This window comes from Ruditapes philippinarum, unplaced genomic scaffold, assembly GCF_026571515.1.
Source record: "Ruditapes philippinarum isolate M1 unplaced genomic scaffold, ASM2657151v2 ctg14966_1_1_1_1, whole genome shotgun sequence".
Taxonomy (NCBI): domain Eukaryota; kingdom Metazoa; phylum Mollusca; class Bivalvia; order Venerida; family Veneridae; genus Ruditapes; species Ruditapes philippinarum.
Genome location: NW_026860831.1, coordinates 4,554 through 21,925, shown reverse-complemented (window position 1 = coordinate 21,925; position 17,372 = coordinate 4,554). Strand labels below are relative to the sequence as shown.

The 17,372-nt window shown below is 33.0% G+C and overlaps 1 protein-coding gene across 1 annotated transcript; it reads left to right on the top strand.

Annotated features, from left to right (window-relative positions):
* Positions 1–2,297: 2,297 nt before the first annotated feature.
* On the top strand, positions 2,298–12,564 carry LOC132713508 (uncharacterized protein DDB_G0271670-like; the record flags this gene model as incomplete). Its single annotated transcript, XM_060696152.1, has 4 exons — positions 2,298–2,433; positions 3,517–3,757; positions 6,853–6,927; positions 9,488–12,564. Coding segments are annotated over 4 exons (1,670 nt in total), but the record flags the coding sequence as incomplete, so codon positions are not given.
* Positions 12,565–17,372: the final 4,808 nt, after the last annotated feature.

Genomic DNA, 17,372 nt, shown 5'->3' with positions numbered 1-17,372 from the left:
AAAAAAGAATTGGGCTCATTTATCCTTACTATTCGCAGATTAAGTAGAGCTGTTGTGCTCACTTGGGCGTAATGTTGGTATCATAATAGAAAGTTATTCTCCAAGGCCCATAATTCTAACATAGATTTTGACAGAATAATAACCCTTTTTGAACTAAAAATATTCGACATTATCCAGGTTTTTGTCTTACTCTCAAACATTGAGAATAGTGGAATGTGCTGTCCTATCAACAGCTCTTGTTTGCATGTACCAGCTACACCCTGCGTATATCCAATAATGCAGGAATATGAAAATGCAGAATTGTGTGAAAACAAGCACCAAAAAATGTAAATGAACAAATATATCCGCTTACCCCAACATTACATTTTTAACCTCTTTAAAGATATTTCCATGGTAGTGTTTTTTCTCTCAAAAATCATTTGTTGACATGTAATGACTTACATTCTTGTTTTTGATATTTAGTAACTGGAGACATTTGCCAAACTGCTTGTGTAGAGAATATACATGTATAAGGAGAGCTTTCTCATAAGTCTGTCAAAGTTATTGACCTAGTTATGTCTATTTACTTTCCAACATGTCAGCAAAATCTGGAATAGTCAAGCACACTTTTTTCTATTTTTTTGTTTGTTTTCTTTTTTGACAAACAATTTCAAGCTAAAGAATTCTGTAAGACTAAGCCTTTCCCTGAATGATTAAATGTAAATTTTTAAGTTGTTGAATGTATACAGGTACAAATAATATGTATTCTGTTGGGAATAAAAATATGTTGAAACCTTATTTTACTGGAGGTAATTGAATACACATAACTGCCATCTTATCAAGGTATGCACTGTTTGCTATTCAGTCAGTACAACAATGTATGTATGTATTTGGCAATTTTCTGTAAAATGGTGAATGGCTTTGTCTATACTAAAAGATGGACAAGTCCATTTAAGATATTTAGAGTGGCTAAGGGTTAAATGAAGGTTCTATGAGAAAGTTGTAAATGTCACAGATAGATGGAAGGAAAAAACTGCAACTGTGTGTATATGCTCCATAAAAAAAAATAAAAATTGAGGTATCGAAGGTATTGAACAAAGCTTTATACTTTCATAATAGAGATCACCCCTTGTGGCTCAGGGGTTGCCTTTAATGGTTGAAGCTTAAGAATTGCAGTGACCATTTATACCCATGTGATTATAGGAGGTGACTAAACGGGTTTGAATAACTGGAGTTTATGCATCTCTTAGCTCTTGCAGGTGAGGTGACTTTGACCCCTGGTGTTGTTTTGATGTTTTTTATACCCGAGGTTAGCCAAAATCATTTCATGTTTCCTTTACTGTGTTGATGTGCCGTTAAACAAAAAAATCAAATTAAAAGGTCAGCCCAAAAAATTTTATGTCGATTCTTTTTCTTCCGGGTTTGACAAAAGGGCCCACAATATCCCTTTTAGGGGCCCAAAGTGGGGGATTAGTTATATGCCCTTGTCAAGGATTGTTTGGTGAGCGAAAACAAACTAAATTCTTCCAGGTAATCTTTTTGTTTCTGTGATGATTGCGTGTTGGTGTTTAAAACTTGGGTTTTTTAAATAAAAGACGGAAAGAATTTAATGCTTAAAATACTGTCTGCTAATTTGATCTGTATCGGCAATTGTTATCAAGGCATCTTATTTCTTCTATGTATACAAAGTTTCCAAGTGCTTTCTTGTACCCTATATTTTCTAAAGAAAAGTGGTGATATTGTCACCAAATACAGTTCTAATTTGCTCATTTTAATATATCATTTACACTCTGCCTACATAGGGACTTAGTGACTTATGTAATATTATGATGATAGGCCAGAATGTCACAAAGGTACTTTTAAAATATATTTGTTTAAGTAAAATCTAGACCATATTAAAGGTGTATTCTTACTGTAGTGTGAGTAAACAGTTAAAAAGTGGCAGCATGACCTGGAGGTTAACCATCAGACTATTAATCTAAGGATTGCTGGCCTCATGGGTTGAAACCCAGTAAGGGGCAAGCTGTTGTTTCCATGATCAAAAAACTTCACACTCATTGCTTAGTACTGGTTGGTTCCAGGAAAGGATTCGAGAGTGTTTCAATAAGCTTATAGCTTCCAACACAAACTAAAATAAATTAGTATAAACTAACAGTTAAAGAGATTAAACTGTACCTATGATAGAGATTAGACTGCATCTATTACATGTAATAAACATTAATTATCTACCTTGGATATAAAAAATTACATATAGGGTATATTTTTAAAAGTTTTGTCAATAATTATTTCTAGGTAATGGAAGATTCCCAATAGATGAGATAGACAATCAGGAAGTTTCCCGTCCCACCTCAACAGATGTATAGGTCTGGTTCTGGAAGTTTTACGAGCTGAGAAAGACAGTCAAACATTACACCAAGTGCATTTACAGCTCAACAGGCAACCAGAACCTGGAAAGTAAGTTACTACCTGATTCAATTATACAGATTAACTCTATCTCCACCTTGTTTACTATATTTCTTTGGTCATAACAACACTAAAAAGGTCATGAAATTATATTGACTTCTACCTGTAATAAAAAAGGAAGGCCTCACATGCCTGTAAAGAAGACCTCACATGCCCCTCTGTGCATTCATTATTTAAGTCAGGTGTGACACCAGAGTAGAACCTGCAAACATCCTTAAACTAGATAGATAGCTTTCATTTAATAGGCCCTGTAAAGAACTGAACTGCGTTTAATTGTATCATGTAGCAGTTACAAAGCCTTTCATATACTTGTAGGCTTTTATATAACAAGTGTATCTTGATTTCATACTGGTACTACCCTGGTTTTCAACAACTGTGTGTCAACTTCTTCACATAAAACAGAATAAATATGAACTTAGAATAACTGAAAGTGTATGTATACACATACAAACAAACAGGTGCCTGGCTGACAAATCCATAACAATAATTTGAATTCTGTCCAGCTCACTTTATCCCACTAATCTGACTGGTGTTCATGAGTGTTTATTAGTTCTTCCAGGTGGAATGAAAAGAACATTTTATTACCATATTTATTTCTTAAAGTCTTACAACAAAACCAGTCTAGTTGACTAGGTTAGGATATTATGTCAACAGATCAATAATGTATGATTTAAGTTCTGCCAATGTTATTTACATATGCATTTCTTTAATGAATGGTTGGCAGACAAAATGACTGACAAAATGACTGACAATTTGGCCGACATTATGACTGACAATATGACGGACAATATGACAGACAATTTGGCTGACAATATGATCCTTCACTGTTGACACATTTGTAGAAGTCTGCAAAAGTTTGCTCTTAAATGTTAACTTTTACAATGCGATTTTCCCATTTCTGATGGGATTGCCTTCATTCCCCTAAAACCTGAAAAATATGAATTCTACATCAATATATTAAAAACACAAATATATATATAACAAGAACTATTACTATCATTGTATGTGGTTTATTGTGACCTATATGAACAAATTTTTACCTAGTGACCTAATTTATCTTTATTTCATTTACAGAAAATACCTACGTGATGCAGAGAAGAAATATTATGCACTGACATCACATCGTTACACTCTGGATGCCGTAGAACAGCAAATTGAAGATATGAAGATGGTCACTGACATGGAAGCACGCCAGAAATTCCTCATGGTCGTATACAAAATACACGAACATGGAGTTCATAAACTCAATAAACATGTTGAAAGGTCAAATCGATTGTTGGCAGAGGCTTATAGGGTCACTCTTAGAAAGCTAGAGGTACATACATACAGATGTTTCTATTATGAAGAAAATAACAATGGTCTCAATTTTTAGATTAAATTTTCATTTATCTTATTTTCTAATGAAATATTGTTACTACCCAGTTATGACTGCTTGTTAAAGATATCACATGTTTCTTGATGCAGTACCTAAATGCATTTTATTTTCTGATACACAAATGTATATTTTAATACATGTATTGTCAAGCATGGAGCTTCTGAGACTTTTTTAGCTGAACTTATAGATTTACACAAAAAAGAAATTACACTTGATTTTTTAGCTCGACTATTCGCAGAATAATCGAGCTAATGCAGTCACCCATTTGTCGGCGTCGGCGTCCCTGTGGTTAAGTTTTTGTATGTAAGCTGGTATCTCTATAACTACTGAAGGGAATGGATTGAAACTTCACACACTTGTTCTCTGTGATTATCTAAGATGATTGGCACAAGTCCCATAACTCTGATTTGCTTTTTTTCATAATTATGCCCCTTTTTCGACTTAGAAATTCTTGGTTAAGTTTTTGTATGTAAGCTGGTATCTTCTTAACTACTGAAGGGAATGGATTGAAACTTCACACACTTGTTCTTTGTGATTATCTTAGATGATTGGCACAAGTCCCATAACTCTGATTTGCTTTTTTTTATAATTATGCCCCTTTTTCAACTTAGAAATTCTTGGTTAAGTTTTTGTATGTAAGCTGGTATCTCCTTAACTACTGAAGGGAATTGAATGAAACTTCACACACTTGTTCTCTGTGATTATCTAAGATGATTGGCACAAGTCCCATAACTCTAATTTGCTTTTTAACATAATTATGCCCCTTTTTCGACTTAGAAATTCTTGGTTAAGTTTTTGTATGTAAGCTGGTATCTCCATAACTACTGAAGGGAATTGATTGAAACTTCACACACTTGTTCTCTGTGATTATATAAGATAATTAGCACAAGTCCCATAACTCTGATTTGCTTTTTTACATAATTGTGCCCCTTTTTAGACTTAGAAATTCTTGGTTAAGTTTTTGCGTGTAAGCTGGTATCTCCATAACTACTGAAGGGAATGGATTGAAACTTCACACACTTGTTTTCTGTGATTATCTAAGATAATTGGCACAAGTCCCATAACTCTGATTTGCTTTTTTACATAATTATGCCCCTTTTTAGCTCGACTATTCGTAGAATAATCGAGCTAATGCAGTCACCCATTTGTCGGCGTCGGCGTTGGCGTCGGCGTCGGCGTCCCTGTGGTTAAGTTTTTTGTATGTAAGCTGGTATCTCCATAACTACTGAAGGGAATGGATTGAAACTTCACACACTTGTTCTCTGTGATTATCTAAGATGACTGGCACAAGTCCCATAACTCTGATTTGCTTTTTTACATAATTATGCCCCTTTTTCGACTTAGAAATTCTTGGTTAAGTTTTTGAATGTAAGCTGGTATCTCCATAACTACTGAAGGGAATGGATTGAAACTTCACACGCTTGTTCTCTGTGATTATCTAAGATGATTGGCACAAGTCCCATAACTCTTATTTGCTTTTTTACATAATTATGCCCCTTTTTCGACTTAGAAATTCTTGGTTAAGTTTTTGTATGTAAGCTGGATATCTCTATAACTACTGAAGGGAATGGATTGAAACTTCAAACACTTGTTCTCTGTGATTATCTAAGATGATTGGCACAAGTCCCATAAACTCTGATTTGCTTTTTACATAATTATGCCCCTTTTTCGACTTTTAGAATTCTTGGTTAAGTTTTTGTATGTAAAGCTGGTATCTCCATAACTACTGAAGGGAATGGATTGAAACTTCACACACTTGTTCTCTGTGATTATCTTAGATGATTGGCACAAGTCCCATAACTCTGATTTGCTTTTTTACATAATTATGCCCCTTTTTCGACTTAGAAATTCTTGGTTAAGTTTTTGTATGTAAGCTGGTATCTCCATAACTACTGAAGGGAATGGATTGAAACTTCACACACTTGTTCTCTGTGATTATCTAAGATGGTTGGCACAAGTCCCATAACTCTGATTTGCTTTTATTACATAATTATGCCACTTGTTCGACTTAGAAATTCTTGGTTAAGTTTTTGCGTGTAAGCTCAGGTATTTCCATAACTACTGAAGGGAATGGATTGAAACTTCACACACTTGGTCTCTGTGATTATTTAAGATGATTGGCACAAGTCCCATAACTCTGATTTACTTTTTCGCATAATTATTCCCCTTTTTCGATTCATAAATTTGTGGTTAAGTTTTTGTGTGTAAGCTGGTATCTCCATAACTACTGAAGGGAATGGATTGAAACTTCACACACTTGTTCTCTGTGATTGTATTGAAACTTGAAGGGTTTGTACCTTTTCGTACAATTTTATGTATTCATATAGGTAAGCATTATTATACTCAATGAAACACCCTTGTGACAAATTTTAGTATAGTCGAGCGTTACTGTCCTCCGACAGTTCTTGTTCGACTTAGAAATTCTTTGTTAAGTTTTTGCATGTAAGCTGGTATCTCCATAACTACTGAAGGGAATTGAATGAAACTTCACACACTTGTTCTCTGTGATTATCTAAGATGATTGGCACAAGTCCCATAACTCTAATTTGCTTTTTAACATAATTATGCCCCTTTTTCGACTTAGAAATTCTTGGTTAAGTTTTTGCGTGTAAGCTGGTATCTCCATTACTACTAGGGAATGGATTGAAACTTCACACACTTGGTCTCTGTGATTATCTAAGATGATTGGTACAAGTCCCATTACTCTGATTGCTTTTTTGCATAATTATGCCCCTTTTTCGAATCATGAATTCTTGGTTAAGTTTTTGCATGTAAGCTTGTATCTCCATAACTACTGAAGGGAATGTATTGAAACTTGAAGAGTTTGTACCTTTTCGGACAATTTTATGTATTCATATAGGTAAGCATTATTATACTCAATGAAACACCCTTGTGACAAATTTTCGAATAGTCGAGCGTTACTGTCCTCCGACAGTTCTTGTTAATTTAATATACCACTTGCCCCTCACTGCTGTAGGTATGAGTCCCTTGTTATGTAATTAAATATTGAAAAATGGTTTTTATATGTGTTGCAGACTTTACCACAGAAAATGTTCCTTGATCAGGCTATTAGGTACTGTAAACAGCTACTGGCACAAAAATCCAAGAAGGTAAGCACACTGATTCATGTGATTTAAGTCTGGTTTCATGGTTTTAACAAAAATTAAACTTGATTCCAGGTAACAAATTGTAATTGAGCATATTTTTAGAATAGTAAAGTCCTGGAGACTGTTTGCTATTTAGTCACTACATATTTTGAAAAATCCCATAAAAATTAGATTGAAAGGTTACATGAGTCTATTTAAACTATTTAGCATAGTAAGGGTTAATGTGAAAACAATTAAATATTAAAGTAAATTGGCTATAAGAGAAGATCTGTAGGTCAATAAATATATAAGTCAATAGTATTAAGTATCAGACATAACAAACCACAAAATAATTGTATATGAATATTGTTAGCAAGTGTTAGATACATGATTTGATATGACTTATATTTATATAGCAGATAATAAATTGTTCTAGAACAAAATATTAAATCACTAATATGTAGATTTTTATCAACATCTTTTTAGCTCACCTGTCACAAAGTGACAGGGTGAGCTTTTGTGATCACTGTCCGTCCGGCGTCCGTCCGTAAACTTTAACTTTAAATGACATCTCCTCATAAACCACTAAGCCAATTTCATCCAAACTTCACATGAATGTTCCTTTGGTGGTCACCTTTGAAAATTGTTCAAAGAATTTACTTCCATGCAGAACTCTGGTTGCCATGGCAACCAAAAGAAAAAACTTTAAATATCTTCTTCTAAAAAATCCAAAGAGCTAGAGCTTAGATATTTGGCATGAAACATCTTCTAGTGCGTGTCTACCAAGTTTGTTCAAATAAAAGCCCTAGGGTCAAAATTGGTCCACCCCAGGGGGGTCATTGATTTTCCCTATATGCATATAGTAAAACCTTAAAAAATCTTATTTAAAAGAACCCAAAGAGCTAGAGCTAAGATATTTAGCATGAAACATCCTCTAATGGATGTCTACCAAGTTTGTTCAAATAAAAGCCCCAGGACAAAATTGGCCCCGCCCGGGGGGGTCATTGATTTTCCCTATATGCATATAGTGAAAACTTAAAAAATCTTCTTTTAAAGAACCGAAAGACCTAGAGCTAAGATATTAAGCATGAAACATCTTCTAGTGCGTGTCTACCAAGTTTGTTCAAATAAAAGCCCTAGGGTCAAAATTGGTCCACCCCAGGGGGGTCATTGATTTTCCCTATATGCATATAGTAAAACCTTAAAAAATCTTATTTAAAAGAACTCAAAGAGCTAGAGCTAAGATATTTAGCATGAAACATGTTCTAATGGATGTATACCAAGTTTGTTAAAAAAAGAGCCCTGGGGTCAAAATTGGCCCTGCGTCGGGGGTCATTGATTTTTCTTATATGTGTATAACAAAAGCTTATAAAATCTTCTTTGAAAAAAAAAACAAATAGCTAGAGCTTAGATACTAAGCTTGAAACATCTTCTAGTGAGTGTCTACCAAGTTTGTTGTAATAAAAGCCCTGGGGTCAAAATTGGCCCGCTCGGGGGTACATTCATTTTCCTTATATGTGTATAACAAAAACTTCAAAAATTTTCTTTGAAAAAACTCAAATAGCTAGAGTTTAGATATTAAGCACGAAGCATCTTCTAGTGAGTGTCTACAAAGTTTGTTCAAATAAAAGCCCTGGGGTCAAAATTGGCCCCGCCCCGGTGACATTGATTTTCCTTATAGGTGTATAGCAAAAACTTAAAAATCTTCTTTGAAAAAACCTGAATAGCTAGAGTTTAGATATTAAGCATGAAACATTTTCTAGTAAGTGTCTACAAATATTGTTCAAATAAAAGCCCTTGGGTCAAAAATGGCCCTGCCTCAGGTGTGTCATTGTTTTTAACTATATGTGTAAAGAAAAAACTTGACCAGCTAGACCTTAGATGTTTAGCATGAAACATCTTCTAATGGGTGTCTACCAAGTTTGTTTAAATAAAAGCCCTGGGGTTTAAACTGGCCCCGCTCCGGGGGCCTATATACAGGTGAGTGATTTCAGGGCCATCATGGCCCTCTTGTTTCTTGTTTTTATCAACATTAGAAACACTTTTATCATGGCAATGAAAATGTTCCCATTATAGGCCAGCCACTTTAAATTTTACAAAATCTTTTCTCATTTTTACATATATATTCTAGGAAAGTTAAAACTATATGTTCATCATTTATTATGTAATTTTCTTTGAAAATCCCCATAGAAATCTCAAAGAACTGAAATATTTAAGAATATTTCTTCTTTATATTATAATGATAAGTGTTTGTTGGCTGAGCTCAAAAGGGACAGCTTTTGTTAACTTGGGGTTGTAAGTTTGATTCTTGGGCATAGTAAAATTTCACTGTGACAATTGATCTTGGACATTGAGTTTAATGGTCATTTGTTTCTCAAGACTGATATATAAATCATGTGGGATAAGTTGTCAGTGACTTGAACAGAAAATGATAATTAATGGTTAGTTATTCTGTAAAGCCGGTTATGTGAACCGGCTGCCAAGATATGAGCCAAACATGTGTGGCAATAAAAACCAGACAAAGAAATCTTAAGTTCTGACCTATTATGAATGGAAGAGAGTCAATTTCTTTTTCTATTTTCAGGCCCAGGATTCTAAATCCCCCGTTGGCGCATCATCTCCTGTGCCAGCCAGTTTTATACCACCTTCAGAGCCTGTTGATCTGTCTACGAAAACAGTGAAACCTCCAACTTTGATCAGTCTTGCCAATATTATGAAAAGTCAGGGAGCAAGTTACAGCATGCAAAAAGTGGTGGAAAAAAGTACAGCTAAACCTTCGATTGAATGTGCAAGTACTGATAATAGTCAGTCAAATAATGACATACCTGCAAGTGAGAAACAATCCACTGAGAAAGGAGATGAATCAGATGTTATAGTTCTTTCTGATAGTTCTTTAGATTCCCCTTTGAAAAAGAATGATATTGAAAAGACTAAACCTGCTTCACCAGCTTTGAATTCCAATGCACCTACTGTAAAAATTAAAATGGGCTTACTCCAGGCAGTAAAAAAATTAAAACCAAACAAGGAAGGTGGTATAACAAGTGGAGATAATGAAACCTCACAGGATGAAGTTTTGTCGTCTGCTTTATCTGAAGATGAAAGTGAGGCTCCTTTCCCGTCTGCTTCAGATGAACAAGAGGCAAAGGCTAATTCAACAACAACTTCTTCATCATCATCATCGTCGTCATCATCATCTAGTGAGAGTGGAAGTAGCAGTGATGAAGAAAGTGATGATGCTAATGATGGTGATGAAGATGATAATGATAAAAGTGATGACAGTGATGATGAAGAGTCAAGTAGTGATGAAAATGAGAGTGATGATAATGGAGGTGATGAGGATGAAGATAATGCTGGTAAATCAAACAATAAAAATTCCATTAAAAAGATAGAAAATAAACCACAGAGTGTTCAAAGAACAATGAAAGTAGTTCCAACAACGGAAGATGAAGAAGAGAGTAGTGATAATGATGATGAAATAGATCTAATAAGTAGTAATGAAGAAGTGGATGAGGATGATGTAAAAGACAAGGATTATAACGCAAGTGAAGATGACATTGATGATGATGTTATCATGATATCAGATGAAGAATATGCACCTAAAGGAAAAGCTGTAATTCCTTCACCCCCACATACAAGTGCTCAAATGGGAACTGAGGTTCTTGTAAAAGAAGTTCCAGACTTTGATCCCTCTTTGATTTCAGGTTTGATTGCAGATGTTGAGCCAGTTCCAGTTGGGCTTCCAATTGCTAATAGAGCTAGTTCTAATTTTGGACAAAGTGCAATGGACATTGATAAAACCTGAAGTATTTTGATTGAAATATTAATTTTTTTTTAAGGATGAATCATTGAAATGATTTTGATATTATAATTGGAGTATTTGTTCGTTTTGGAAATTGTTCATGGTATTTGTTAAAACGTGCTTAGTTAACCATAAGTTGTGAATTTCTAAGATTCTAATAATTCAGGGTCTTTCTAAACTTTTTTTAAACATTCTTATATTACTGAACTCCTGCTCTTCGATTTATTTCAAAATAAATTTTGTAAGAAAAATTGGATGATCCACACAAAAATGAAGAACTCGTTTGGCAGGAGTATTTTTAGGGGGTCATGATCACAATACCATTTGAAAAAGAGTATTAGATATTTCAATGAATTGTTGAACATGTCTTTACTTGTTGTATTTAAATACTACCTGAGTGTTTTCTGCAAGAAGCCAGTAACGTAACCTTTGTGTATAGCCCTTGTACTAATAAATCATTTTTCCTTTAAATTTCTAGCACAAAAGCTATGAAAATTCATATATTTGCAATATGAATTTATGATTTTTCTGTTAAAAATTCCAACGTTTTGTCTTGTGAACTGTTTTTAAATTCTTCCAATATTTGCCAAAAGCCAGTTAACAGTCTGTAATTGTGGAATATTGCTCTTGTTGTATGCATTGATGTTGTAAAGTAAAAAAGAAATATGGCCAAGAAATGTGTAGAGTTATGCTTGAAAACAACCAACGAACAGTATTTTAGTCACGTTGCACTGTCTATTTTCTTTTGTGGGCCGTTTATCTGACGTCACAGAGTTCATTAAAGTATCTTCTGTTATTTAAAACCAAAGTCATCTGAGCAGATGCAACCGGATTCTTAGATATACATTTTCTCCCTGAAAAGTAAAGAAACTTGTATGTCTGTCTGTTTAAGTTTAGTGTGTGAAAAAAATGAACAAAGAATAACATATGTTTGTTAAGCAAGCGGTTCTCCTTACCGTAGATACTACAATATCAAATGTATAACTAATTTATTAGTTTGTAAACAATAACTGACTTCCGTTATAAGGTTCTACAGAGCTAAATTTATAAGACCTTGTAAGTAGTTATTGTTTTTAGCTCACCAGAGCACAGAATGCTATTGTGATACCATGAAGTCCAGCATTAACATTGTTACTATAACAACATCTATAAACTGCTTAACAAATAGTGATATTGCTATAAATGTTCCGGTCCGCTGAACAAGATGGCCTGCTGAAAAAGATGGCCTCGTTAATAACATTGTACCTGAAACGTTGTGTTAATTCCTGTATAACATATACTTGTACATACTAAGTAAAAATACACAATCACATGATCAAATTTAGAAAAGAGATATTTAATATTGCTTATATCTTTCCAATGTTCCTTGTATGACATTTAAATGAAAGACATGTTTGTTTAATAGCATGATTGTTTAGTATGTCTCCGAGTAAAATCACACAAACCCATGTTAAAGTTTTCTTGTTTACAAACGGTCACTTCCAGTTGGCACATCCTGAATGAATTACGTGTTAGTAAGAATTTAAGAAATAAAGCCCTAATATTAAATAAATTATTGGAACATATCTATGATATAAACAATATCAAACATGAATTTTTAAAATTTTCAAATTTATTGGTTCAACTTAATATGTATATTTTAAGTATTTCAAGTTAACACTTTTGTGGCAGATGTAAAAATAACGGCTAAATACGATTTTGTTTATTATGTTCCGCACTGAGACATTATAGACATTATTCATTTCTGCAAACACAGTAAGTAGCTGTCCATTATTTTGATATATTGGATACTTTTTAGCAAATATTGGATAGTTTCTTCATCTGTCAGTACCATAAACACAATACTGTACAAATATAACGAAAGATGACTTCTCCATGGGTAATGCATTACCTCCACTTTGAAGAGTATTCAAATAGGCTAGAATCGCTTGTAAACTACACTGAAATTGAGGGGCGTTGGTTCAAACCCCAGAAGGGGCAACTTTTTTTTTCTTTCTTTTTATCTTTTTAACATTTTTTATGTATCTCTCTGATCCCTTATGGAAGAAAAAAAGTTTGATTTAAATTATAAAATTATTTTAGGTATTTTTTTTGTTAAATAATGCCAAAATTTATAGCAAATATGATACCAGATGTTTTCAAAGTTCGATAAAATAAAAACTACACGGTAAAAGTATTTTATATTTCACATGATCAACTATTATACCTTTGAAAAAATTAAGGCAAAGTTTGAAAACAGACCCTCATTTCGATAAATTTAAGGGATATTTTGAACAAGGCATTTTAGATAGGGAAATGGTAAAATTAGTGTTAAAAGTGGGCGGGGTAGGATAACATTTTTATACATATTAAGAACATTTTGTTTAGAAACAAACATTTTGCTTGTTTAATGTGTTACCTGAATGTTATTATTTGTTTCTTAACAATGAGCAATAGAAAAACATTTTTTATAATGATGATATTACAGATTATTTACAGTTTCCTCATTTCTGAAAATAAGCCCTTCTAATGGCAAGGTCTTAGTTCAGAAATATATCCATAACTCATAAACCACACGGTAAATTTTATTTAAATTTTGCATACAGGTAACCTTGAAGACATATAACTGTCCTATGTTGTCAATTTTACAGTTCCTTATGGTGCCCATTACCCATGGTCTACCTTAATATAAAACACCCACACAATGATTCCCTAAATTATCAGTTATCTATATAATTACTTTAAAATTGTAGTACTGCATACTGACCTATACCACGGATTTTGATATAAGTCGTACGTCATAGGTGATATGAGTTTCTATTTATAACATTTTTATGTCATCTTTTTTTTTTCGAAAATGAAAATGAGTTTATCAGGTCACGTGTATCAAGGCTGATTTTGTATGACTAAGTTCCCTTCCTATAACGACGGAGTATTTTTCTTACAGGTCTCTCAGCACCAGTTTTAGGGTCTTACAGGTATTATAATATGACGTATCTTGTAATCGATAGACGTTTCACCTAATGGTGGTTTGTTAAGATTCATAATGTATATGCGCCTTATATCCTTTCAATGGCCATAGCGTAATATTTAAAACGTTTTCACAAAGGTGGCACGATTTGGAATCCGTCGATTCCGGATTTATTTATTTGGAGTTCTAAAGCAAAAAAAAAAAACACACAAAAAAACAACAAACAAAAAAAAAACAACAACATAATAAACCAACATGTTTCTGAGCAGGTGTGTGTGTTAGGTGAATTTTCCTGTCGAAATGTTTTTCTTTCGAAAAGTAAAATGGAAGAGAGCACAGACACATAAACAGGATCACTATTATTGTCAGGCATATATCACCATAGAACAATGTGCATAACGTAACTTCCCTTCAATCCCGTGCTTTTATGCAATCGCATTTTCATTTTGTTGACAGACCACATATTTGGAGGTGGGGGTCATTACGAAAATGCTTGAGAAATGGTTGGCCACTGAAAGGATAAAGACCCTTAATTAATTTTTTACATGTATAATTCTTTATGACAAAATGTGTCTAATTAAGGATGAACTGGAGGAAAAAATATTTTAGAAAGATTTCTCTTTTTTTTTAAGATTACATAACCTGTTGACCGAGTGATTTATTACTTAACGAGAGTGAAAAGTGAAACACCTCTACACAATATGAATGTTATGGGATATGATTAATACCATCTTTGTTCAATATCAAAATATGTCTGGTATGCTTACATGATTTGTTTATTTGGTCTGAAAAAAGATTACATTTCACCATAAAAATAAATGTAAATAAATGATGCACTCAAACAGAGATATGTGTACATTATATATCTAAACTGTCAAATGTCCGATAACTATTATCCTCTATGTTATTTTAACAGTTGTTATAATTATGTTTTTTATCACTCCCACATTCAAGGTAGTTATAAGTTCTAAATTATAACCTTTTTTTTGTTTTTTCCCCTTAAAATTGTGATAATTATCAAATACCTTGATTATAGCTATCATTATATCTTTTTACATTGATCAACCTCGTCTTTTTTGTAAATGTCATATTGGGTGTTCCGACCATTTTATTATCACTCGTATTTATATCACATGTATCAACGCCAATTAAATTATTATCTATGTAAGTATAAATTGTCTTTTTAAACAAGGTTTAAACAAAACGAAATTTGAATAGGAAGTTTATAAAAAAGAACGTTTTTTGTTTTGGCTTTGATATAATAAAAAGCCAGGGATTTGTTACTCGTACAGAGGAGAAACGTAAGTATTCTTTCTTATATAAAAATACTTTTGTTATAATTGACAGAATAATCAATGGTAAGATTTAACAATGATTATTAAGAAAAATGGAACACTGCTGTAAGATATGTGTTTCTAAATGAAACTATCGCGTGTCGGTAAGAGAACTCTATTTCTAACACCAACATGTACGCAGTCCGTAGGCAATTTTGTTTTTGAATACTTTATTAATATGCAAAAATATGTAAACATTACATCAATTGATAGGTTCCTACTCTGATCTTTTATATGAATAACAATAGATTTAACCTCAAACATTGACATGTGCTCTTTTGTTGCGGTGAAATTCTTATTGTATCCACTAATCTAATAATTAGAATTTGACAGGTCAGAGATCTATGCATTAAACACATCAAGGATCATATTATAATAATTATATTTGACACTTATTGAGCATAATAAACTGAGGGTACCTGTTAAGTTCGGATATTTTGGTGTGTTTTTATGGTGGCTGATTTACGCTATGTGTTGTCGCTTCTTTGCCTCCAAAATGCGAAAAGATGAATGCACAGCGTACACTCCATCGTCCACAGTGACTTCCGCTTGCGAGCGAAATATACATCGTAAAACGCAGGACAAGGCTGAAAAAACATGTAAAACTTGTCAAAATAAATAAATATCGGAGTTTTTTTACTTATATGTGTGGTACTGACATAAACTAAATTATTCATAATCAATATTCTAATGTTTAAACATATATTTTCAGACAAAATGCGGTTTCTCACTCAGATTTCCCGAAAAAAATCAAAATTGTTTGCATCAAACGAAGATAACCTAATATTTGAACAAATCTTTTTGATGCTATCGAGAATTATGTTCTAAGCACCAAAAAATTATGTTATTTGTAAACGTCTTGGTTGCGAAGATATTGACAATAAATTAGCAACAACTGTTGATGTTCCCTCACTGTACGGTTACTTGCTACCCCTCTGTACGGTTGCTTATGAGGACTTGAATAAAAACTGTACGGTTGCCTGGGAGCAAGCTACAAGTTTTGTTACAATTAAAAACACAATTCTTGAACAGTTGGCCCATTTCAAAGGTTACAAGTACAAATGTTGCTGCAATGCAGCAATTGAGAAGCTCCGCGCAAAAAATGCAATAATTACAGATAGCTTACCAAATTATTCATACGCAAAGGTCATGTTATATTCAGATTATGTTCTATTGTAGATCTTTTCCGAATGTTTTGTAAACTTTTTTTGCATAATTATACTTATCTTATGCACTGTCCATAATTAAAAAGAGGGGCCAGATATTTAATTTGAAAAAAATGCTTTCACTGATGCCTACCTGGTAAGAAAAGTAATTCCATTGAATACAAACAAGACTTACAAGACTTGTAAATGTTATGTGACATGACTGTACTGTGTTCTGTTTGTGTCACTACTGTAGTCAGTAACATAAGATGATAAAATATCAAAACTGCGTTATTATTAATATAATTGTAACAAATATACAAATAGTAACAAGGGGACTAATATTATAATATAGTAATATTACATGCATTTTTTCCATGTCAAATTAAAAAAAAAATGGTTTCTTGCAATACTGATAGAAGACTGTTACCTGAATTTCAGGCAGGTATGTGGAAATTCACTAACATCATGTTCGTGCGAGTCAAATTTATAAAAGCTACATAAAAAAGTTATTGTTAATTGATTTATTGGGAGATCAATATACTTTTTTGCTGAATTGCTTTAAAACCATTCATAAAAAACAACAATACACCTCATGTTCAAATTGCAGATTAAAGTTATCTCTCTCTCTCTCTCTCTCTCTCTCTCTCTCTCTCTCCCTCTCTCTCTCTCTCCCTCTCTCTGTCTATCTATCTATCTATCTATCTATCTATCTGAGGGTCCATCCGCCCATACGGTCACAAAATGCAGCTTTTGCTGTTGAGTACGGACCCCCGGATATGTCATCAGTCATGCCCTTAAAGAGTTAATTTTGCATGCCCTTAAAGAGTTAATTTTGAAGCACAAAGTGTTGATAATTATTTCAAAACAACCAATATATCAACATGTTATTATTAAACATTTAGTTTCATAAATATAAATTAAGAATAATTATCAAAAGCAAAATTATTAAAGTCTTATGCCTGAAATATTTATTATACTGACAAATTCAATCACTAATAGTATACTTGATATGCTGTGTAAATGTGATTCAAAATGTAACAAATTATAATTTCATGTACTACTAAAAAGGGGAAATAACAAATTTATAACTTAAGTGTCAAAAATCAGAACATTTATAGCTATTTATAGCTTTCGAATTCATGTACAGCAGAACTGCTTTCCGGTTCTCATTCATTAATATGACATGCTGCAAATCACTTATGGGGGAACCAGTATATAATAATCGAGAGGAGTTATAA